This window comes from Emiliania huxleyi (assembly GCF_000372725.1).
Source record: "Emiliania huxleyi CCMP1516 unplaced genomic scaffold EMIHUscaffold_50, whole genome shotgun sequence".
NCBI lineage: Eukaryota > Haptophyta > Isochrysidales > Noelaerhabdaceae > Emiliania > Emiliania huxleyi.
The window spans coordinates 338,205-360,765 of record NW_005198243.1 but is presented as its reverse complement, the minus strand read 5'-3'; the positions used below and the strand labels follow the sequence as shown (position 1 = coordinate 360,765).

The window sequence follows — 22,561 nt, the reverse complement described above, 5'->3', positions numbered from 1 at the left end:
CTGAAAGAAACCTTCTACTTTGGAGGCTCGCGGCAGCGCCGCTTCCGGCGCGACCTGCGCACCCTCGCCGGTCCCGACATGGCTCGCGGCGCGCTGCCGGGCGAGCCTCCCCTGTGGGTGCGGGGGAAACGCTCCCCACGGCTGCTTCGGGGAGGCTTCGCGGAACCTTCTCGGAACTTGCTCGCAGGCGTGGGAGCCGCGTTTTCTGCGGCTGCGCCGTGCGGTGCGTGCGGCCCGCAGGCGTGTGGTGGAAGTAGCCACCCCAGTTTCGCTCGCAACCGACATGCTCAGTCCCCGGGGCCCTCCTGCTCGTGCCACGCTGTCGTCCTCCGTCGCACTTCAATCGAGACACACCCGCCTATCGCAATCACACCACGGCGCTTGCAATCACATCGCGCTCTTTCTATCGTGTCACGCCTGGACGCACGCCACGCAGGCGCGGCTGCGGCCGGGCGGCGGCGGCCTGCGAGGCGAGGGGCGAGGCGCGGGGCGAGCAGGGCGGCGAGAGCGACCGGGTGCTGCTGCATCGGGATCTGACGGAGCGACTCAGCCGCGTGTGTGCCGGCGGCCACCCGGCGTGCACGCGCATCGTCCGCGGCGGCCCGACCAGCAACGGCTGCTACGGCGAGGAGGCGGGCGCGGTGCTGGCGCGGCTGGGGAGGGGAGACCTGCATTGCGTGCACTCGGCGCTGCCGCGCTCGGCTGCTGGCGAGTACCCGATGCTCGTCGGCGACTTCACGCCAAACTACTTGTGCGACCCAGAAGCGCTGCCGAGGCTGAAGGCGAGCGCCGCCGACCCGTCCGCGCTGCGTTTCATCGTTGCGATGCGCGAGCCGGCCGCGCGAGCCTTCTCGGAGTGGGCCATGTTTGCACTACAGTGGACTTGGGAGCCGATCGCCGACTTTGGGCCCGCCTTTGCCAGCAAGGCGGCGCAGCTGCGAGACTGCAACGAGAGCTTGTGGCGCGAGACGGAGCTGCTCCGCTCGCTGCCGACCGAGGAGCGAGATCAGCCGAGATCAGCCGAGATCATCGGAGATCACGCGAGGTTATCTCTGCTCGCCGCCAGAAGAGGAGCCGGCCGAGTGCCCCTCCCCCCTCTTGCTCCACTTGAGCTTGCTCCTCTTGAGCCCTTCTCGGAGCGTCGCTAGGAGCTGGCTGCGTACCTCTCCCGCTGCTGGGCCTCGGGCGGCGCGCTAAACTACCCGCACACGTCGCTGTACGGTGTGTGCGTGCTGCACGCTCTGCGCCACTTCGAGCGGCGCCAGTTCCTCTTCCTCCGGTACGAGGACTTGATGCAGATGGACGCGGCCGCCCTCCTCAGGCTGATCGGCCGTTTCACCGGCTTGCCCGTGCGCGGCGACTTGTTCACAGCCGTGCCAAAGAAAGCTGAAGAAGAGAAAGCTGTGAGCAGGCTTGTACGCGGGCGACGACCTCGTCCTCGCCGCGAGCCAGAGCGGACGCTGTTCGGCGAGCGCCGCAAAGGCAGGCCGCCGCCGCGCGCCGAGCACGTACAGCATCATCAGCGACGAGGAGCGGGCCCTGTACAACCGCTCGCGCGACGCAATGAAGGCCGACGCCGCTGCATACGACGACCTCTTCGCGCCGTACAACGCGCTGCTGGCCAGTCTCGTGGGCTTCTCGTGGGGATGATCGCCCGGGTCTCTCCCGATATTTCTCCCCAGAGTTCGATCTTCGTACTTCGATCTCGGACCTGCTCGTAGCAGTGTGGGCACTCCATTATCTGCACAAGGGTGGGCACGTGCGCAGCGGGACCCGCCTTTTTCTCCTGGCACACAGACTAGGTCCAGCCCTGGGTGAGCCGGGTTGTGACATTTGGCGATTCCGCGGCTTACTGGGTCCCTGAGCCGCTCCCCGTGTGCGATTATTGTGGCCCAGGCATGGTACTGATAGTAAACGGGTCAGAACCGGCCAAACACAGGCTACAGCCCCACACACGCGCCCGCCATAGCTCCTGGAGAGCATGCGCGAGTGACGCGCTACAAGCCGCGAGAGTGGCATCAGAGGCAGGAACGACGTGCTCTTGCTGCACCTTGCAGCTGCACCGAGTGTGCTCGCAGTGTATGCCACGGCCGCCGCCTGCGGCATTGCTCTCGTGCAGCTAAGGCGACGCAGGTCCATCAGCAGGGCTCATCCAATGCGAGCACACATTGTGCTTAGCCGCGGGCAGGTGGCAGTGCACAGCTGCACACCGGCTGTGGCGGCTCGAATGTCCCCGGCAGTGCTGCTAGTCATCAACTTGCGTATTAGGGCCGCAGCAGACTGCTGCTGTGGCAGCAGCAGCAGCCTGCTGCTGCCTGATTCAGTCAAGCCAGCGGTGCAGCGAGGCGTGCAGAATTCGCGCGGTTTGGTACCTCCTGAGGCTGAGCGCGTTCAGACTCGGTGACCGGAGTTGGATGGTCCGATGGAGCTCGGCGAGCTCCATCGGACCATCCATGGCCGGACGGCGGAGCGTGAGGTGGCGAGCGGAGAGATGTACCGCAAGACCAAAAAAACACGGATCTGACGCGATGTCCCAAAACGTCAGATCTGGCTCACCCAGGGCTGGACCTAGTCCACAGGTTTTAGGTTTGTTGTTGGCAAATCACTCACAGGTACTCACTTATCCTCATTCGTGTGAGTGTGTGACACATTCACGCGGAACGCACATCTCTCCACAGACTCCGGTTCTCGCCCCCCCCTCGCATGGTCCTCCACCCCATCAGCTGACTCCAGCCTGCATGCTCGCACGTCAAACACTCTCCTCCCTGCCTTTCCTCCCATTGCCTTGCTCCTCCCCAACTCCTCCGCCTCCTCTCTCCCCTCCTTCCCCCACCTCGTCCACGTAGTGCTGATGTCGACGCAACGAGAGGCTTCCATCACTAGTCTATCCCACTCCTCATGATCAGCTCTTGTGAAGTCCACCTCACCACATCCGAAGCAGACCTATGCCTCTCCACTCGTTAAGAGTTGCAGATGCCCACAACTCCATCCTCCATACATGTCCTTCGCAAACCGCACTCCCAATGATCGCAGCCTCTGACTATCAGTAATATCGTTCCTTCCCCAAAGAGACGGACCCACATCTCCAACTTCGCTCATTCCCACCGACACGGCCTCCCCCAAGGCTCCCTCTGCGCGCCCTTCTGAGCGCTTGAACCGTAGACCCAGTAGTTGCATCGTCTCCAATGCCTGTAGGGGCACGCTTTTCTCTGCCAGTCGTCCATCAATTTTATGTCTAGGCATGAACTCCATCGCGCTCCCGACATCGCACCCTTGCAGCCAAGCCATGATCGCCCATGCAGACTGAAGTCCAAGGCACTGTGGTGTAGTTGCCGGTAGACACCATGTCCTGTAGACCTCGTCCAAGAGAGCTCCCCTCCCAAACTGCTCATCAAAAGGAAATCCAGCTCCTCCCCAGTCCACTGGAGCATGTACCACACACAGCAGGGTATTGTTCCGCATAATCCCACGCCCTTTTAGAATGCCTCTGTTTGCAACGTCCACTGCCTTCGACTCTTGCCGACCTATCGTCCCACCTCTCTCTCTCTCTCTCTCTCTCAGTTCTTTTCGTTGAATTCTTTTGGCCGAGCTCGCCTCGCTCTCGGTCGGGGCTCATCAATGCTGGCTCGAGCGCTCCGCGCCTCGCGCGGCGCCACCACGGGCCGCCGCTTCCTCTCCATGCGGCCGCGCACCATGTACGACAAGATCTGGGACGAGCACGTCGTGGAGGCGGGCAGCGACGGCAACGCTCTCCTCTACGGCTACCCGGACCCGTTATTACGTTGCATCCTCTCGGGAAATGCCGTGGGCCTCGCCGTAGCCGGCCGGCCCGTGCGGCGGCCCGACTGCACGCTCGTGACTGTCGGTGAGCGGCCGGCGTCGATTTGCCGCTCCCGCACTCTCTCGCGCCTCACCCCTGGGTTGCGTTCTCGGCGCAGACCACAACATCCCCACCTCGTCGCGCTCAAAGTTCAAGGACGTGGCGTCCTTCATCGAGGAGGAGCAGTCGCGGACGCAGGTGCATCGGGCGCGACGGGGCGGCGGCCGCGGAGAGACCGCGCTCGTCACGCTCCGCCGCCCTGGGTGGCTTGCGCTAGGTGCTCGCGCTCGAGGCGAACGTTGAGGCGTTCAACCTGGCCTACTTTGGCATGGGCGACAAGCGGCAGGGCGTGGTGCACATCATCGGGCCCGAGCAGGGCTTCACCGTCCCGGGCGCGACCACCGTCTGCGGAGACAGCCACACCGCCACGCACGGCGCGTTTGGAGCGCTCGCGTTTGGGATCGGGACGTCAGAGGTGGAGGGGCGTAGAAGATCTCCCCCGTATCTCCCCGTATCTCGCCTTTGGGGTCGGGACATCAGAGGTGGAGGAGCCTCGAGGCTGAAGAATGCGCATCATGCCACGACGGCGCGATGCTGTATTCCCGCCCTGCGGCTGGTGTCATCACCATGTCCATGTCCATGTCCATGTCCATGTCCATGTCCATGTCCATGTCCATGTCCATGTCCATGTCCATGTCCATGTCCATGTCCATGTCCATGTCCATGTCCATGTCCATGTAGGTGGAGCACGTGCTCGCGACGTCGACGCTGCAGCAGCAAAAGATGAAGAACTTCCTGATCCGCGTCGACGGCGCCCTCCCCGTCGGCGTCACCGCAAAGGACGTCATCCTGCACGTCTGCGGCCTGATCGGCAAGGCCGGCGGCAGGGGGGCGGCACCTCCTAGACACTCCCCGGACACGTCCCGGACACTTCCTAGGCACGGCCGGCGGCACGGGCTACACGATCGAGTTTGCGGGCGAGGCGATCCGATCGCTGTCGATGGAGGGGCGCATGTCGATCTGCAACATGGCCATCGAGGCGGGCGCGCGCGCCGGCCTCATCGCGCCCGACGACGTCACGTTCGACTACTTGCGCGGCCGCCCGATGGTGCCTGCTCCCGAGTCCGACGAGTGGGCGGCGGCGGTGGCGCACTGGCGCTCGCTCGCCTCGGACGCGGACGCGGCCTACGACCGCCCTCGGATTTCTTCTGTTGGAAGACCGGCGGTGGAGGTCCGACGCGCGTTCTTTTTTGGGAGCAGGCGTACGACCGGACTGTCGTCATCGACGCCGCCTCCATCGCACCCACCGTCACCTGGGGCACTTCTCCCGAGGACACGGCGCCCATCAGCGGCAGGGTGCGCCCCCGCCCCTCTCGCAGCCCTCGAGGGCCTGCGAGGCTGGAGAAGCGGGAGGCGAGTGGCGGAGTGGTGCTGCGGGCCGCCCATAGGAGATTGCCCGCCCTCGACCAGATCTCCCCAGATCTCCCCATCTCTCCCCATCTCTCCCCATCTCTCCCCAGATCTCCCCAGATCTCCCCAGATCTCCCCCCCCCCCGGCCCAGGTGCCCACCCTCGACCAGATCGACGACCCGACGCTCCGCTCAAAGGCGGAGCGCGCGCTCTCGTACATGGGACCGCTGCTCGAGCGGCAGCAGCGATCTCGTGCGATCTCCCCCCCTGACCCCCCATGATCTCCCCCCCCCCATAGGCTTGCTCGAGCGGCAGGGCGAGCCACTCGAGGCGATCCCCGTTGACAAGGCACCCTCCCCCCCCTCCCCCTCCCCCTCCCCCCCCCCCCTCTCCGCTCCTGGTCACGGGCAGCACGCCGAGAGCTGTGAGGCGCGTCTGTTCACACCGCCTCTGTTCACACCGCCTGACCCGTGGCAGGTCTTCATCGGCTCCTGCACCAACGGACGCATCGAGGATTTGCGCGCCGTCGCCGCCGTCGCCAAGGGGCGCAAGGTCGCGCCGCACGTGCACGCGATGGTCGTGCCTGGCTCGGGCGTGGTGCGGGAGCAGGCGGTCGAGGAGGGGCTCGACCTCACGCTGGTCGAGGCGCGAGATTGGGCGAGAGCGGCCGAGAGCGGCCGAGAGTGGCGAGGGGCCGGACGGGGGGTGTCTGGCCACGAGAGGGGCCGGAGAAGGGCGTCTTGAAGAGAAGTAGCAAGACGCGGCCCCGTGGCGCCGATGCGCCTAGTGCTTGGGAAGTAGCAAGTAGTGGGCAGTGAGCTGTTCGCGGCACGTAGTGGGTAGCAAGACGGCACGGTGGCGTCGATGCCTCCACCACCTCCCACCTCTCTCCCTCCGTCTCTCTCACTCGCTCACTCTCTCACCCTCTCACCCTCTCACCCCTCCCCGCCCCCTCTCGCCCTCTCCCTTGAGGCGGGCTTCGACTTTTTTTTATATATAGGCGGGCTTCGACTTTCGGCAGCCCGGCTGCTCGATGTGCCTCGCGATGAACTCGGACAAGCTCGGCAGCGGGGGACGGCGCGCCTCGACGCTTCCCAGACACCTCCAAGACACCTCCAAGACACTTCCTAGGCAGCGGGGAGCGGTGCGCCTCGACCTCCAACCGCAACTTCGAGGGCCGGCAGGGCGCGGGCGGGCGCACGCACCTCATGTCGCCAATCATGGCTGCGGCCGCGGCGACCACCGGCCGGCTGGCGGACACTTCCTAGACACCTCCTAGACCCTTCCTAGACACTTCTAGGCGATCACCGGCCGGCTGGCGGACGTGCGCGCGCTGCAGCTGCCGGAGGGGGCGATGCAGGCACGCGACACTGCCTCGTCACACTGCCTCGACACACTGCCTCGACACACTGCCCAGGCACACTCTCGCACACCTCCTGCAGCTTTCCCCCGGACACCTCCCAGACACCTCCCACAGACACCCCCCCAGACACCTCCCAGACACCTCCCAGACACCCCCTAGACACCCCCTAGACATCTCATAGACACCCCCGAGACACCCCCGAGACCCCCTAGACAACCCCTAGACACCCCATAGACACCCCCGAGACACACCCTAGACATCCCCTAGACAACCCCTAGACAACCCCGAGACACCCCCTAGACACCCCCAAGACACACCCGAGACACACCCGAGACCCCCTAGACACCCCCGAGACACCCCCTAGACCCCCTAGACACCCCCTAGACACCCCCGAGACACACCCCACAGCCGCCGGAGGCGCCGCCGCACAGGTGCTGACTGTCGCGGGCGAGTCTTCCGCGACACAGCGCGAGATGTGGTCTGCCGCCACTCAGTCCGCCGGCCCGATCATCCGCGAGGAGGGCGGCGGCGACGGCGGCGGTGGCGGCGGCGGCGGCATGCCGCGCTTCACGGTCGTGCGCGGCGCCGCCGCGCCGCTGAACATTCCGAACGTCGACACGGACCTGATCATCCCAAAGGAGTTCCTCAAGACTATCAAGAGGACGGGGTTCGGTTTCCCCCCCTTTGCCGAAATGCGGTGTGTGGTCGGGGAACCCCCCGGGGGGGGGGGGGGGGGCGGCAGAGGCGGGTGTGTGTGTGTGTGTGACTCGCCACATGCACATGCACATGTGCCGTCAGAGACCGGAGGCCCCTCCCCCCCCGCTCCCCCGGCAGGTACCACAACCCGGTCGAGGTTGCCACGATGGGCCCGGAGATCGCGCGGCCGAACGAGGACTTTGTCCTCAACCAGCCGCAGTACCAGGACGCGTGTATCCTCGTGGCTGGGCCGAACTTCGGGTGCGGCTCGTCGCGCGAGCACGCGCCGTGGTCGATCTCGGGGATGGGGATCCGCTGCCTCATCGCCCCCTCCTTCGCCGACATCTTTTACAACAACTGCTTCAAGAACGGGATGCTGCCCATCGTCCTGCCGCCGCCGCAGGCCACGCAGCACCCGACGGCCGGAGAGACGCCGACGCCGAGGTGGGAGCCGCGTCTCTGTCACGCGCCTTCCACCTGTGAGCAGGTCGCCGACCTGATGGCGGACGCCGAGGCCGGCCTCCCTCTGGAGGTGGACCTGCAGGCGCAGAAGGTGGTGCGCCACGACGGGTCCGCCATCGACTTTGAGGTGAAGTAGCACCGCATCGGGGGAGGAGGAGGGGGGGGGGTGCAGTGCAGGGCACACTCCACGCGGGGTGGCCGGGGTGGGCGCGGGCGGGCGGGTGCAGGGGGTACACGCCACGGGGCCAGCACGCACCCTGCCGACTACGATCAACCAGCAGCGCTCACCGCCCCATCCTTGCGACGTGCGACCAGCCGAGTCACCGACCCCCGGGCCGCCGCACCCCCAGGTGGACCCGTTCCGCAAGGACTGCCTGCTCAACGGGCTCGACCACATCGGCCTCACGCTCCAAAAGATGGACACCATCCGCGACTTCGAGGCCAAGCGCTCCGCCGCCGCGCCGTGGCTCGACGGCGCCACCACCCGCGTGCCGAAGATCTGGCCCGTCGCCGGCATGCCCCGCTACGAGCTCGCCACGCCGTCGCAAGACGACTGGGCCGAGGAGGGGAAGCGCCTGCGCTCCGCCGCGGCCGCCTGAGCGCGCTGCGCGCCGGCTCGACGGGGCCTCGCCGTTCACATGCCTGGGCAAGCAAGCACTCAGCCCCGTACTAGTACTATGCTGAGACCCTGACGAGTCCAGCGTTCTCTGTTGCGATTATTCTCATGTCGTCTCTGGCGGCCCTCGAGGCCCAGGATGCCACCATGTAGTGCACACGCGCGCGAGAGTCTGAGGAGAGCTGTGAGAGTTATCTGTGGTCTCTTATTGTATTATGTAATCTACAACTATGTCACGAAAGCTCACACTTGGCGCTTGGGGTGTGCGGACCGTCACACACCCGCTCCCCTGTCGCTGTCCGCAGGTGTCCCCCACGTTCCCTGCCCCGCGCGGGGCGGCGGGGCCGGCGCACTCTCCCCGACGGGGCACAAGCTATTCGAGCACCCCCCCGGTTTCCCTCCCCGCCCCCAGCCCCCGCCCCCGCTCAGACCTCCCCGGCTCAAGCGAACAACGACAACACCCAAACATGACATCTCAGTGCAACCATGATGACCTCCGGCGAGCGCGTCATCGACGAAAGCTCCCAAGCTCCACCCAGCTAGACAGTCCGCAGGATGGTGGCCACGCGCTTCTTCTGAGCAACTCGCGCTATGAGCGCTGGGCCGCCTGCGATGCCATCCTGGCGGTGGTTGCCCTGGCCCTCGCAGCGACTGCAGCAGCACGCCTCATCTTTGTGGCGGCTCTCGCCTCCTCGAGCGCCGTCTCGTCCCCCTCAACGGCCGAATCGGCTCCACTCAGCTTCACCTTGGCCTCCTCCAGCGCCGCCTTGGCCTCCTCCATCGCCGCCGTGGCCTCCTCCATCGCCGCCGTGGCCTCCGCCTGCGCCGCCCTGGACTCCGCCTGCGCAGCCTCGGCCTCCGCCTCCGCCGCCTCGGCCGCCGCCTCGGCCTCCTGCTCCGCCTCCGCCTCCTCCTCCGCTTCGTCCGCCGCAGCGCCCAAGCGCGCCGCCTCGGCCACCTCTGCCGACGCCGCCGCCTGGCTCTCCGCCGTGATGCCGAGCCGCATCCTCTCCTCGGTGAGCGTCTCGAGAAGCAGGAGAAGCCTCGCCTCCTCGGCCTTCTTCGCGGCCTCGGCTGCGCCTGCCTCCGACGGCGCCTCGGCACCCTCCTCGGGCTCCTGCGACGGCCCCGCAGCCCCGCCCGCCCCGCCGCCCTTCTTCTTCTTCTTCTTGCCCTTCTTGCCCCTGGCGCGCTTCTCCGCCTCGACCTCCGCCAGCAGCTCCTCCGCGTGCCGCGCCGCCTCCTTCTCCTCCGCCGCCCTCTGCGCCGCCCTCTCCGCCGCTCCCGCGGCCCACGCCGCCTCCGCCGCCGCCTTCTCCGCCGCCTTCTCGGCCGCCGCATGCTCCGCGAGGGCGCGCACGCACTTGGCGTGGCCCTTCTCCTTGGCCCACAGCAGCGCGGTCCAGCCATCCGTGTTGCACAGCGTCACATCTGCGCCCGCCCGCAGCAAGCAGAGGAGGGCGGCGGGGTGGCCGTAGAAAGCGGCCCGAATCAGTGCGGTGTCGCCGGTGTTGGACTGCTGGTCGATCGCCGCGCCGTGCCGGGTTAGCGCGTCGATCACTTTGTCGTGGCCATTGCCGGCGGCGGCCATCAGCGCGGTACTGCCGAGAGTAGCTTGCTCGTTGATCTCCGCGCCGTGCCGCAACGCCAACTCGACCAGCTTCTCGCGGCCGTACGCGGCGGCGAGTAGCAGCGCGGTGTCGCCCTCTCTGGTCTGCAAAGAGACATCCGCGCCGCGTTGGAGCAGCGCCTCGGCCAGCCCCTCGTGGCCCCTCATCATTGCGAGCATCAGCAGCGTCATGCCGCTCACGGGGCCGCTCGAAAAGACGTACACGAACGTCGCGTTCACCCGCCCGCCGCCGTCGAGCCACGCCATCACAACCGCCTCCTCGTCGCCTCGCTCAGCCGCTTGCACGACCTCCTTTGGCAGTGCCCCGCCGCTCGGCTCGGCCCCCGCGCCTCCTTCGCCGCTCGAAGCAGAGGCCACGGCACTCGCACCCACCGCCGCGCCTGCGCCGCCTGCCGACGGTGCTTTGCGCCGGCTCGCCGCCACCTCCCCGAGATGCGTCCTGAAGGCCTTCACACACTCAGTGTGGCCCCTCTCCTTGGCCCACTGCAGCGCCGTCTTGCCCTCCGCATCGCGCCACGTCATGTCTGCGCCCGCCCGCAGCAAGCGGAGGAGGGCGGCGGGGCGGTTGTGCGCTGCGGCGAAGATCAGCGCGGTGTCACCGTTCTTGTTTTGCAGGTCGATCTCCGCGCCACGCCGCAGCAGCAGGTCGATCTCCGCGCCACGCCGCAGCAGCAGGTCGACCACCCGCTCTTGTCCGCCCTGGGCTGAAACTGCCAGCGCCATCCCGATCTCTGCTCCGTGCTGCAGCAGCATCTCCACCATCCGCTCGCGGCCGCAGTAGGCAGCAGTGTTCAGCGCAGTGGAGCCGCGACTGCTCTGCAGGTTGACGTGCGCGCCACGCTTCAGGAGGAGCTCGACAATCTGCGCGTGCCCGTGCTGTGCGGCGAGCATCAGCAGGGTGCATGGAGCCATCTTGCCGGCCTCAGAGGGTAACTCAGCGAGAGTGTCCGCCTTCCCGCCTTCATTCAGCCACGATCGCACCGGTCCCACGCGGCCGTCCGCAGCCGCCTTCAGGACGTTCTTTGGGACTTCACCACCCGGCGCGCTGTCAGCAGACGGCGGTGGCGTGCGGAGCGCGGCGGAGGCGCGGGAGGGCGGGGAGGGCATCTCGTCTTGAAGGGCGGGGCAAGCGGGGCAAGCGGAGATGGCGCGCGATTTCTTTTTGTGCTTCTCCGGTTAGATTTCGTTCCGAAGATAGGCGGCTGCACGTGTGGGCGCGAGTACCGCTATACGCGTCTGCACGTGTGGCCGCGTATCTTGGATAAGATACGCGCCGGCACAGAATGACACGTATCAGCCCCGCCGAGCTCGATGCGCGGCAGCGGGTGAGGGGGCGGCTATTCTCCCCCGAGGCAGGCGAGGATACACAGTCCCTCGTGTCGCGCGTGTAAGTCCCGGTTGCCGTGCGCGCCAGCGCGTGTGGCCGCGTACCTGCTGCTAAGATACGCGCGCACGGGCGTGGGTGGGTAAAAACGGGTCACTTAGCCCCCCCCCCCCCCCCCCCCCCCCCAGCGGGGTTTGCCGGCGAGACCCGGAAGGAGCTCGGCGAACGACACGCGCGCACCTAGCTGCAGTCTGCTGCACTCTGCAGCCTGCTGCGCTCGCTGCAGCCTGCTGCACTCGCTGCGTCCTTCGCTGCTCCTGTCACATGGCACCCTCCCTCCTCATCGTTCTCTGCGCTGTCAGCGCCACCATCTCCCTCGTCTCGCTCGCACGCGTGCTTGCCTCGCGACCCGGGCGTCCGACAGGCGTGTGGCTCGACTGGGCCCCTGGAAACCGGTCCTACTACGTCACGAGCTCGCGCCATTCGCACCTCGGCTGCCTCACAGCGTGCGCCGACCTCTCGCAGGAGGAGGGAGTGCCGGTCGCGCCGGCCTGCGTGGACTCAGCGGAGGCCTCAACGTTCGTCGCTGATCGCACAGCCGGTCTGACGATTTTCTTGGGCCATCATCAGTGGCCAAACGACCGAGGCGCCTCCGTCGGATGGAGGCCGGCGACGCTCGACTGCAACGCCTCGTATGAAAACTGGCTGCCGAGCGAGCCCGACGATCTCCTCGAAATGCAGGATTGCGTCGCCGCCACTGGCGGCGGGTGGAGCGACGTCGGTTGCGAAAGGCGGCTCCCTTGCCTGTGCCAGAAGGGAGCTGTGCTGAGCGAGAGCTTCGCCGCAGAAGCTTGGATGCACCTCTCGGGCCGCGGCGCCTCGACCCGGGGGCGAGGCCTTTTTGGTGGGTGTATCTATCTGCTCGGCTGCTCGGTGCTCACTCTCGCCCTGCTGTGTGGCTGGGGCGCTCTCCGCATGCGCGACAGCTACGCGGCAGCCAAAGAGGACACCAGGCAGGGCGGGATTGGGCGCCACCGCGAGCAGCAGCTGCGAGCGCAACCTCGAGGGGGCGAAGGCGGGGCCGCCCGCCATGTGGCACTCGCCAGGCAGGAGCTCTCGCGAGCCGGCGCGGCACGGCGACGTATCCGGGTGCGCGTGCAGATGCTGCTGCAGGTGCTCGGCATCTCATCCTTCTTTTGGGCCTTTACACCGCTCATCCTCTCCCTGGTCTACCGCATATGGCCGATCCAGGCCCTCGGCAGCCCAGTGCTCCCGATGGCGCTCTGCCCGCCGGCGGTCTGCTTGGCCATCCTCTCCATCCGCCCATCGGACTCCAGAATGGTACTGGGGATGGTGGCAGCAAACACCCTCCTTGTGGCCTTCGCGAGCCTGTTGATGGCCTTCGCCGGCTGGCGCACACACCTCATGGACGAGGGTCTTTCTGAGATCTGCTTCGCGATCGCGGCGATCGATTCGGCCGTCTGCTTGGCCTTCTGCAGCGTCCTCGTCGACGCGGTGTGGTGGCGTCGGAGGCAGGGAAGCTACTCCCCGCGCCGCGCGCTATTGCTGCACTGTGACGTGGCGCGGTACGCGGGCGGCCTCGCCGGCTGTGCCACTCTCGCCTACCTCCCGCTTCGGGCGGCGGGAGAGGACCCGGCTTCTGACGAGCACCTCATGCCCGTCCTGCTCGGCGGCCTCTCCCTCCTCTCGTACCCCTGCTTTCTCGAGCCGCAAGTGCGAGCCGCCGCCCTCTCTGCCCTCTGCAAGACCGGCTCCACCGCCGAGGAGCGGGAGGCGGCGGTGCTGGCCGGACTCGTCGCGGGGCGGGGCGGCTCGGTGGCTGGCTCGGTGGACACGCTGCTGCAGTGGGCCGAGTCACACTTCCGCACCGTCAGCTTCGACCAGCTGGCGAAGGACGACTTTGTCGCCGAGGGCGACGCGCGCGCGTCGAGCAAGCGACGGTCCTCTGCCCGCCGGGGCAGTCTCCTCTCCCCTCAGGGCGGCAGCGACGGCGGCGGTGTTTGCGAGGCGGCTAAACCGCACGGCGGCCAGTGGCGCAGCGAGCCGCGAGCCATGGGCCAGTGCGACGCCTTCATCTCTCACTCGTGGAGCGACCCGCCCGGGCCAAAGTGGGCCGCACTGAGCGCGTGGGCCGAGGCCTTCGAGGAGGAGCACGGCCGGCCGCCCACCGTCTGGCTCGACAAGCTCTGCATCGACCAGCGAAACGTGCAGGAGGCGCTCGCGTGCCTGCCCATCTTCCTGGCGGGCTGCGACCGGCTGCTCGTCCTCGCGGGGCCGACGTACAGCAGCCGGCTCTGGTGCGTCATGGAGCTCTTCGCCTTTCTCAAGATGGGCGCGCCACTCGAGCGCATCACCGTGCTGCCTTTCGCCGAGCCGTCCGCGCGGCAGCCAGATCGCGCCGCGACCGACAGACCCCCCGACGAGTCGACTCGCGCGACCCTCTCCGACGTCACCGCGTCGTTTGCTTCGTTTGACGCGGAGAAGGCCCGCTGCGCGAGGGTAGAGGACAGGCAGGCGCTGCTGTCTGTCATCGAGGAGAGCTTTGGGAGCTTCGCCGAGTTCAACGGTTGGGCGAGGCGTCTCATCTTCAGTCAGGTGCACGGCGAGGGGCGCGAGTCTCGAGTCGCCATGGTGGAGGAGACAGGGAGGACGGCTCATGTGGAAGAGTCTATTGTGTGAGGGCTCTGAGGACTGAGCCGTGTGCTGCAGTGACCAATGTTTCAGAGTCCACGTATGTACCTACCATGTGTCCATGACCATGTCTGAGTCTTGTGTCGGCATGCATGAGATGTTCGTGATGAGATCATCGCCGGCACATCATGCCACATGTCCATGTCATGTTCGATTGCCATTGTGCCCACATACATGCGTCCATGCCACAAGTGCCACCAGTAAAAACCAATACATCAGGGTTCAGGCGGGAGCACCCTCTGCGCGGCGCAGAGGAGCATCGCGCAAGCTCTGCACCCGATGGTGACTGACACGCGCGGATTCGGGCAAGCTCTGCACCCGGAGCACCGCCTCAGTATGGCGCGCCCCGCTCCCCGCGGACTGATTGCGCTCGGGCACCAGCTGACCGACCGGCCCCGGCTCTTGAGCGGGAGAGTGCAGCAGCCGCGCTGGTCGTCCCCGTCCGCCTCCTCGAAGCCCATGACGATGACCTCGGGCGGGCGTGGGCGCTGCGGCGGAGGATCCGGTTGTGCCTCGCGACCCTCGAGGAGGTGGGCGCGGAGCGTCATCGTGAGAGCGTTCCCCCGTGGACGTCAGTGGCTCTCGTGGCTCGCGCCAAATGCTGATAGTCAAAACGCGCGGCGTGTCGTAAAAAGGGAGACGAGCGATTTTCTTTCTTCTTTCCGCGGTTCGCCTCAGGACGGAAGCGCAACGAAACAAAAAAATAAATCAATAAAAATATTTTTTTTCTGCTCACCCGTGTCCATATCAGGCAGGTCTTGCTCCCGCCTCCCCTCCGCCTCCTCCTGCCGGCATCCGCGTGCCGCAGCGCGGTCCACGGTCCCGCGCCGCTGCGCGTGCCCCTGCTACCACCACCCCGCCCCGCGTCCCGCCCCCTCGCCCCTGCCAGCGGCGGGCGCGTCCCTTGCGCGGCGGGGCTCTCTCCCAGCTCCCTCGCCCCCCGCCGCAGCAATGGCCGAGACGCTCAACCTCCGCTCCACGCTCAAGGGCCACTCCGACTGGGTCACGTGCATCGCGACGACCATCGAGCAGTCGGACGTCCTCCTCTCGGGCTCGCGCGACAAGACGGTCATCGTCTGGAACCTCGCCGGCGGCGAGGGCGTGCCGGCCAAGTCGCTCTGCGGCCACAGCCACTACGTGCAGGACGTCACCATCTCGTCGGACGGCCAGTTCGCGCTCTCCGGCTCGTGGGACGGCACCCTCCGCCTCTGGGACCTCAACACGGGCTCCACGACCCGCCGGTTTGTCTCGCACGAGAAGGACGTCCTCTCGGTCGCCTTCTCGGCGGACAACCGGCAGATCGTGTCGGGCTCGCGCGACAAGACGATCAAGCTGTGGAACACGCTCGGCGAGTGCAAGTACACCATCACCGAGGACTGCCACACCGAGTGGGTCTCGTGCGTCCGCTTCTCGCCGTCGGCCGCCAACCCGCTGATCGTGTCTTGCGGCTGGGACAAGCTGGTCAAGGTGTGGAACCTCACCAACTGCAAGCTGCGCACCAACCTGGTGGGGCACTCGGGGTACCTCAACACGGTCACCGTCTCTCCCGACGGCTCCCTCTGCGCCTCGGGCGGCAAGGACGGCACCGCCATGCTCTGGGACCTGAACGAGGGCAAGCACCTCTACTCGCTCGTCGCGGGGGACGTCATCTACTCGATGGTCTTCTCGCCGAACCGGTACTGGCTGTGCGCGGCGACGACGACGTGCATCAAGATCTGGGACCTCGAGTCCAAGTCCATCGTCGACGAGCTCGAGCCCGACTTCCCCCCCGTGGGCAAGAAGGCGACGCCGCACCACTGCGTCTCGCTCTGCTGGTCGGCCGACGGCGCCACCCTCTTCTCCGGCTACACCGACGGGCACATCCGCGTCTGGAGCGTCGGCATCGGCCGCTAGGCGGCCGGCCGGGCCGCGCCCTGCAGGGGGAAGGGGGGCTCGGCGCGCGCTGATCGCGAGCTGACCTGGCGTGCGACGCGGCTGCAAACGCGCGCGTGCGCAAGACGGGCCCCTTCGGCAAGCAAGCGCAAGCATTTCCGAAGCGCGTTCTGTTTTTTTGATAGTATAAACAAAGATACACGTCGCCCACTGCGCACTGCCGCTCGTCCGACGAGCGACGTCCCCGCAGCCGCACCCGCCAGGACCCCGCCCGCGCCGGGCCGGCGGCCGCGGCGCGCACCCGACACCGACCGAGCAAGGTCCCCACGTCTGGTCACACACGTATGCACGCTACCACTCGCAACGCAGGTCAGCCTAGAAGCACTTGCGGTGCACGATGGACGGGCCCGACTCGTCGTACTCCTGCTTCGAGATCCACATCTGCTGGAAGGTGGAGAGCGACGAGAGGATCGAGCCGCCAATCCAGACCGAGTACTTGCGCTCGGGCGGCGCGATGATCTTGACCTTCATCGACGCGGGCGCGAGAGCGGTGATCTCCTTGGACATCCGGTCGGCGATGCCGGCGTACATGGTGGTGCCGCCCGAGAGGACGACGTTGGCGTACAGGTCCTTGCGGATGTCGACGTCGCACTTCATGATCGAGTTGTACGTCGTCTCGTGCACGCCCGCCGACTCCATGCCGAGGAAGGAGGGCTGGAAGAGCGCCTCGGGGCAGCGGAAGCGCTCGTTGCCGATGGTGATGACCTGGCCGTCGGGCAGCTCGTACGTCTTCTCGAGCGCCGAGGACTGGGCGGCGGTCTGCATCTCCTGGTCAAAGTCGAGCGCAACGTACGCCAGCTTCTCCTTGATGTCGCGCACAATCTCGCGCTCGGCGGTGGTGGTGAAGGAGTAGCCGCGCTCGGTGAGCAGCTTGACCATCCAGTCGGTCAGATCGCGGCCGGCGAGGTCGAGCCGCAGGATGGCGTGCGGCAGCGCGTAGCCCTCGTAGATGGGCACGGTGTGCGAGACTCCGTCGCCCGAGTCCATCACGATGCCGGTGGTGCGGCCCGACGCGTAGAGCGAGAGGACCGCCTGGATGGCGACGTACATGGCGGGCACGTTGAAGGTCTCAAACATGATCTGCGTCATCTTCTCGCGGTTCGCCTTGGGGTTGAGCGGCGCCTCGGTCAGCAGGACGGGGTGCTCCTCTGGTGCAACGCGCAGCTCATTGTAAAAGGTGTGGTGCCAGATCTTTTCCATATCGTCCCAGTTGGTGACGATGCCGTGCTCGATGGGGTACTTGAGCGTCAGGATGCCGCGCTTGGACTGCGCCTCGTCTCCAACGTACGAGTCCTTCTGCCCCATCCCGACCATCACGCCCGGCTGACGCGGCCGGCCAATGATGGAGGGGAAGACGGCGCGCGGGGCGTCGTCGCCGGCAAAACCAGCCTTGCACATGCCCGAGCCGTTGTCCACAACAAGCGCCGCGACCTCGTCGTCCGCCATATCTGGTCTGGGGGTAGGTTGAGAGAGTGGCGGCTTGCTCCCGCCGATAGTTTGCGGGCACTTCGATTTGCCTTCCTTGGACTTGACACGTACCCCGTTGCCTCCTTGAGCACTTGAGCACTGGATAGGGTCGATTCCGCGTGGTACGGGACCCCTCGATCGTCTCGCCCTCTGTTCCCGGGCATTCACACTATATTCCTGAGATAATTGGGCGATTATATCCATAAGGGATTTCATCCCTTTTGATTGGAGATTCGTGTTTCGGTTTTGGTAAAACGTATACAGCACTCTCTGACGCGATGCGGCCTCTGCCTAGCCTCCTGCTCCTTTGCGGGAGCTATGGCGGGACCGCTATCGAGTATGGCTTATCCTCCGGCCAGCACGGCCTCGACTATTGCATCGATCGCGCCGAGGCCGACACCACCATCGACACGACAGCGTCGACCGCCAACTTGTGCGCTGCCATGGTCAAACCGTGCACTCTATATGCCAGCCACCACCTAGGGCCGCGATCAGCGCAATGTTCGTCCCTCGACCGCCGGTGCTCGCCGTGACGCCCCCGCCCAGTCTGCTCCGCCGCCTACGCCGCATGGTGCGCCACCCGACACGCCTGCCGCCGCCAGCTCAGGAGGGGCTGAGGCATCCACCATCGAGGTCCCCGCCGACGTTTCCCGCGCCTCGCCGAGCATATTTCCTGCGTGCCGTAAGTAACTCCGGTTCCACGGACGTGCCCGGTCCGGGTCCTGCGCGGTCCGCGCGCGGCGACGGACTGTCGCCGACTGTGTGGGCTCCACCTGTCGGCGGACAGCCGGCAGCAAGAGAAACCGCAGTGAGCGGACCACCACTGCTGTAGGGGAACAACTAGAGGTCCAACCCAAAGGGGAACGAGACAGGACGCCGACACAAAGAAAACCCAGAGGCCTAACGCAAGCAGTCTCGGACACGCAAGTATCAGCACAAGAATCAGAACGTATTAAAAGCACCTAAAGGAGCAAGAAACAAGTCTCCACCGAGGTAGGTAGGTAGGTAGAAAGGTGAAGAACAGTCAGGCTCGGACTGGACACCAGCGCGGTATGGGTGTGGACGCGGGACAGATGATGACGACACGCACGAGCAACACACGACAGAGGGGCTTGTGGTCCTCGAATTCTTGTTCTGGGCATGGGCCCTACTGCGAGATGGAAGAGGGATGCGAGGGGGAGGGAGAAGGGGGGGGGGGGAGGGGAGTGTGAGGGGTACGGGGGCGAGGGCATGGAGGGGGGGGGAGAAGAAGAGCAAGGGCGAGAGAGGGGGCAGGGGACGAAGGGCGAGAGAGGGGGCAGGGGACGGGTCGATGGCATACTAGGGGGGGCAGGGTGGTGGGCGGCGATCGCCGCATACCGTCCTATGGCGGCGAGTATCGCTACGCCAGGGAGGACAAGGACGTCCAGGACGTCGACGTGCAGCTGCTGTTGTTCCTTGTTCGAGTCGTTCGGTGGGTTCGGGAAGGGGGTCGGCGCGATCCTCTGGAAGGCGGCGAACGCGCTGCAGAACAAGCTGACGCGGGCCCAGTACCTCGATGAGGTGACTTGGACCACCAAGAGCTGGCTGGGGCTGCAGAAGCAGCGCATCTCAGTCGTTCTTCACACGGCCATCGCAGAGCAGATTGTGAATGAGCTTGCCTGCGGCGAGGGCGGTCGAGTGCACGGAGCTAAGTGCCTCGCCGTCCTCGCGGGAGTCGCTTAGGCGGCTCCCGTGGTGTACCTGTGTTAGTGCCAGTGCGCGCCAGTCCCGTGCCTAGTGCGTAGACCGTAGTGGCGGGCGGAGCACTTGGAGCACTTGGAGTGCAGTCATTAGCCTCACATCCAGGGCCGGGGAGCTAAGGAGCGCACCCAGCGGGCCGGATGATCGGGATCGGGTTGCGGGCAAGAGAGCCCTAGCCCCGGGGGTGCGCGTTCGCAGGGCTGTTCTTGGAGCAGCCGCTGTTTTATGCCGATTGTTCATGCCCGCCCTCTCCTCGCTCAAGCGCGACCTAACGGACACGCTCCAGTCGCTCGCGAGTGAGATTGACCGCTCCGTCGACGTTGACCAGTTCCGCAGCGTCTCCGCCGGCATCGCGCGCCACGAGGAGAGCATCGAGAGCCTGTGCGACTCGCTCGCCGTCTTTGAGGAGACATGCTCGGCACTCACCACGCCCCTCTCGTCGGTCGCCGAGCGGATCGGCGCCAAGCTGGACGAGCGCGCCAAGCTCAACGAGCAGCGCGAGCGGCTCCGCCTCCTCCAGAGGCTGGCGCAGACGCTGCACCACCTCGAGTCGCTGCTCGACCGGCCGCCGGCGCCGGAGGGCGCGGGAGCGGCCGAGGCGCTCGACGACCTGCTTCGCGCGGCGCGCGAGATGGGACGGCTGCGCATCCTGCGAGAGCGAGGCGCCGAGCAGAAGCTCAGGGCGGTCCGCCCCGGACTCGAGCGGTGGGAGCGCGTGCGCAAGACGCTGCTCCGCCAGCTGACTGATTCACTGCACGCGGCGCTCGCGGCGGCTCGACGAGGCTCGCCCGTGTGAACGGCGCCCCTTTCACGCATCTAGCCGTCAGCAGGCCCTCGCGGCGGGCGACGAGGCGCGCGCGGCACGGGTCGTCCTCGGCTTTGCTGACGCCGATGCCTCTGCTGAGGCGCTGCTCTCCCATCTCGCGCTCAGAGAGGCGGCGACCTTTCCGTGAGCCTTCTGGGAAGCGCCTGGCCGTAGGCGACGCACTGGCTCCGCTCGGAGTGGGTCGCTCCGCGGCTCGTCCCGCAGCTGAAGGGCGCGGTGGCGAGAGGGACCGAGAGGGACGCGTTGCCGCGGATCTGCGCCGAGGTGCCGGCCTTTGCTCGCCCTCGCCCTCGCCCTCGCCCTCGCCCTCGCCCACCAGCATTCTCTCCTTCTCCTCCCACCCTCCCTCACCCCACACCCGCAGGTGCTCGTCTTTGCGCGTGGAGGCGCCTTTCGGCCTCTTCGCGCCGCTGCGCTCGCCGACCCGCAGCGACCTCTCCACCTCCTCGCCGACTCGGTCTGGGCGGAGGCGTGCAGCTGTGCCTCGCTCTCGCCGCCCTCCCCAGCGCACCCTCCTCGCCAAAGCGACCCACCCCCTCCTTCCACCGCGCTCCTCGGCGCCGCACGTCCCCCCCCTCCCCCCACCCCCTCCCCCCACCCCCTCCCCTAGGCGTGCGCCTTCCTCAAGGGGACGCCCCACCTCTTCGGCTCTCTCGCCGGCACGGCGGCGCCAGCTCCTTCCCTTGGCCCGGCTGCTCGTCTCGCCAGGCGGAGCAAGGACTGGAGTAGGCACGCCGGCGGCGCTGCACGCGGCCCACACGGCGACCGTCGCGCTGCAGGCCACAGCACGGGGGGCGATCTCGGCCCACCCTCGGCCCCCCCTCGGATCAGCCTCCACTCTCTCGGTCCAAGCTCGGGCGTGTCTCGCGCCGCCACAGGCCAAGCTCGAGGCGCTGCTGCAGACGCCCGCCGAGCGGCACTACTTTCGGTGCCACCCGGCCGGCGCAGACCTGATGCGCCGCTTCAACCTGCCCATCTACTTTCAGCTGCGCGTGCAGGAGATCGCTAAGCAGCTCGAGGCGGCGCTCGCACGAAGCGACGCGGCGGCTGACACGGCCGAGGACGGCGACGGCGACGGCGGCGGCGGCGGCGGTGGCGGCGAGGGCGGCGAGGGCGGCGGCGGCGAGGGCGGTGGTGGTGGCGGTGGTGGCGGTGGCGGCGTGCCAAAGCCACGACAGGTCCGCACCCGGGCGGGGGTGGCGGCGGCGGCGGCGCTGCGGCGCTGCTTTGCGGCGGACGTGCGCCTCCCGCGCCGCGGTTTGAGAGACGCGTCCACGACACGCGCCCCGCCCCCTACTCGTCCACGATTTCCCACCGGTCTGCGCTCCAGACGACAGGCTGCGACCGCCACTTGCAGCACAGCGCTGCATGTGACTGCAGCGGTCTCAGTGCTCGCTGCAGGCGCGGCCGTGCTTGCGCAGCTCGGCGGCACTTGCACGGCGCAGCTCGCGCCGGCCCGCGCCATCCCGGCCCTCTACCGCTTGACCGGCCGCCCGCTGCCGACGGCGGCGTCGCTCTTCATGCCCGAGGTGACGAGCTCACGAGATCACCCCAGATCACCCCAGATCACTCAGATCCCACCCGAGCCCACCCGAGACACCATCCCAGATCACCTCTTCACGCGTCGCTCTCTGCATGCCCGAGGTGACGAGGCCGCTGCGCGACCTGCTTCACCACCAGGCAGGCGAGCGGCTCGGCGAGGCGGCGCGGCGCGAATGGGCGGCCGAGGTGGGGGGCGTGGTCTGCCGCCACTTTCTGCAGCTGGCGACGTCGATGCTCGACGGCATCATGCGGGGAGGCAAGAGCCGAGACCCCTCTAGCCGTGGCCGCTCACAGCTCCCGTCCTCTGACAGGTGTGCGCAAGGACGAGGAGGCGCGGCGTCGGTACGCGAGGAAGGCCGACGCGGCGTCCTCCACGACCGACGCGGACAAGGCGTGCGGCGCAGCTCGTCCTCGGACCTCGAGGCGTGCCTCTCCGAGATGGCGCGAGATGACCCCGAGAGAGGACCGAGTCTAGGTGTGCGTCCAGCTTTTTCTCGACGTCGAGGCGCTCGGCGCGCAGCTGCGCGAGGTGGGCGTCGACGCGCCGCGCCTCGCCGACTACTGCGCGCTGCGCGACGCGGTGCGCCCGGACCTGACGCTCATGGAGAGCATCGGAGGGGCCGCGTGAGCTTGGCGAGAGCCAGGAAGTAAAGAACCCACAGATCGCCCAATGGAGGAGAGTGTGAGTGAGCGCGAGTCGAGTGCAGTCTGTGCACTGTGGCCGCCTGCTGCTCTGGGGTCTGGCCAGTGGCCTGCTGGTGCCTGCTCTCGATGCTCGCCGTCGCCAGCTGCGAGCTGGGCAGCTCGTTTTATCTCTATTTGCGGGGGAAAGAAACAACAAGATCAAGGATGATGGCTTGCACGCAGCACGGGCACTGCGGCACAAAGGCAAGGACTACCCCAAACACTGTACACACTCTCGAGTAGAAGTGACAAGTGTCCGCCGGGTCGAAAAGCCGTCCTCCTCCTCCTCGACGCTGCTGGCCTCGGAAGGCCCTGCTGCGCCTTGCGGCGGTGCTTGCTGCGGCGGCGGCTCGAG

At 67.1% G+C, this 22,561-nt stretch overlaps 5 protein-coding genes across 5 annotated transcripts; 4 read left to right on the top strand and 1 right to left on the bottom strand.

Annotated features, from left to right (window-relative positions):
* Positions 1–3,678: 3,678 nt before the first annotated feature.
* EMIHUDRAFT_421960 (3-isopropylmalate dehydratase) lies at positions 3,679–8,602 on the top strand (the record flags this gene model as incomplete). Its single annotated transcript, XM_005766746.1, has 16 exons — positions 3,679–3,865; positions 3,939–4,018; positions 4,098–4,295; positions 4,562–4,691; positions 4,759–5,003; positions 5,081–5,176; positions 5,383–5,482; positions 5,529–5,578; positions 5,708–5,875; positions 6,231–6,294; positions 6,362–6,465; positions 6,531–6,590; positions 7,025–7,290; positions 7,428–7,692; positions 7,777–7,878; positions 8,102–8,602. 16 exons carry the CDS (start codon positions 3,679–3,681, stop codon positions 8,348–8,350), a joined length of 2,364 nt encoding a protein of 787 aa, XP_005766803.1. The 3' UTR covers positions 8,351–8,602.
* Positions 8,603–11,645: 3,043 nt separating this feature from the next.
* On the top strand, positions 11,646–14,021 carry EMIHUDRAFT_211793 (hypothetical protein; the record flags this gene model as incomplete). The annotated part of the gene is made up of 1 exon (XM_005766745.1): positions 11,646–14,021. The coding sequence occupies one exon, from the start codon at positions 11,646–11,648 to the stop codon at positions 14,019–14,021; it is 2,376 nt and encodes a 791-aa protein (XP_005766802.1).
* Positions 14,022–14,984: 963 nt separating this feature from the next.
* On the top strand, positions 14,985–15,926 carry EMIHUDRAFT_66551 (receptor of activated protein kinase C; the record flags this gene model as incomplete). The annotated part of the gene is made up of 1 exon (XM_005766744.1): positions 14,985–15,926. One exon carries the CDS (start codon positions 14,985–14,987, stop codon positions 15,924–15,926), a length of 942 nt encoding a protein of 313 aa, XP_005766801.1.
* Positions 15,927–16,280: 354 nt separating this feature from the next.
* Positions 16,281–17,411, bottom strand: EMIHUDRAFT_211791 (putative actin; the record flags this gene model as incomplete). Its single annotated transcript, XM_005766743.1, has 1 exon — positions 16,281–17,411. One exon carries the CDS (start codon positions 17,409–17,411, stop codon positions 16,281–16,283), a length of 1,131 nt encoding a protein of 376 aa, XP_005766800.1.
* Positions 17,412–19,372: 1,961 nt separating this feature from the next.
* On the top strand, positions 19,373–22,354 carry COG2 (component of oligomeric golgi complex 2). Its single transcript, XM_005766840.1, has 8 exons — positions 19,373–19,914; positions 19,985–20,059; positions 20,134–20,244; positions 20,859–20,972; positions 21,318–21,509; positions 21,625–21,763; positions 21,834–21,913; positions 21,998–22,354. Exons 1-8 carry the CDS (start codon positions 19,393–19,395, stop codon positions 22,148–22,150), a joined length of 1,386 nt encoding a protein of 461 aa, XP_005766897.1. The 5' UTR covers positions 19,373–19,392; the 3' UTR covers positions 22,151–22,354.
* Positions 22,355–22,561: the final 207 nt, after the last annotated feature.

Bases quoted from the DNA above. Each gene is read 5' to 3' on its own strand.
- COG2 (XM_005766840.1), top strand. From the start codon at position 19,393: ATGCCCGCCCTCTCCTCGCTCAAGCGCGACCTAACGGACACGCTCCAG. The intron at 19,915-19,984 runs GCGCTCGCGGCG...AGCCGTCAGCAG, and splicing joins TGACTGATTCACTGCACGCG to GCCCTCGCGGCGGGCGACGA. The intron at 20,973-21,317 runs GTGCAGGAGATC...TCCAGACGACAG, and splicing joins CCATCTACTTTCAGCTGCGC to GCTGCGACCGCCACTTGCAG.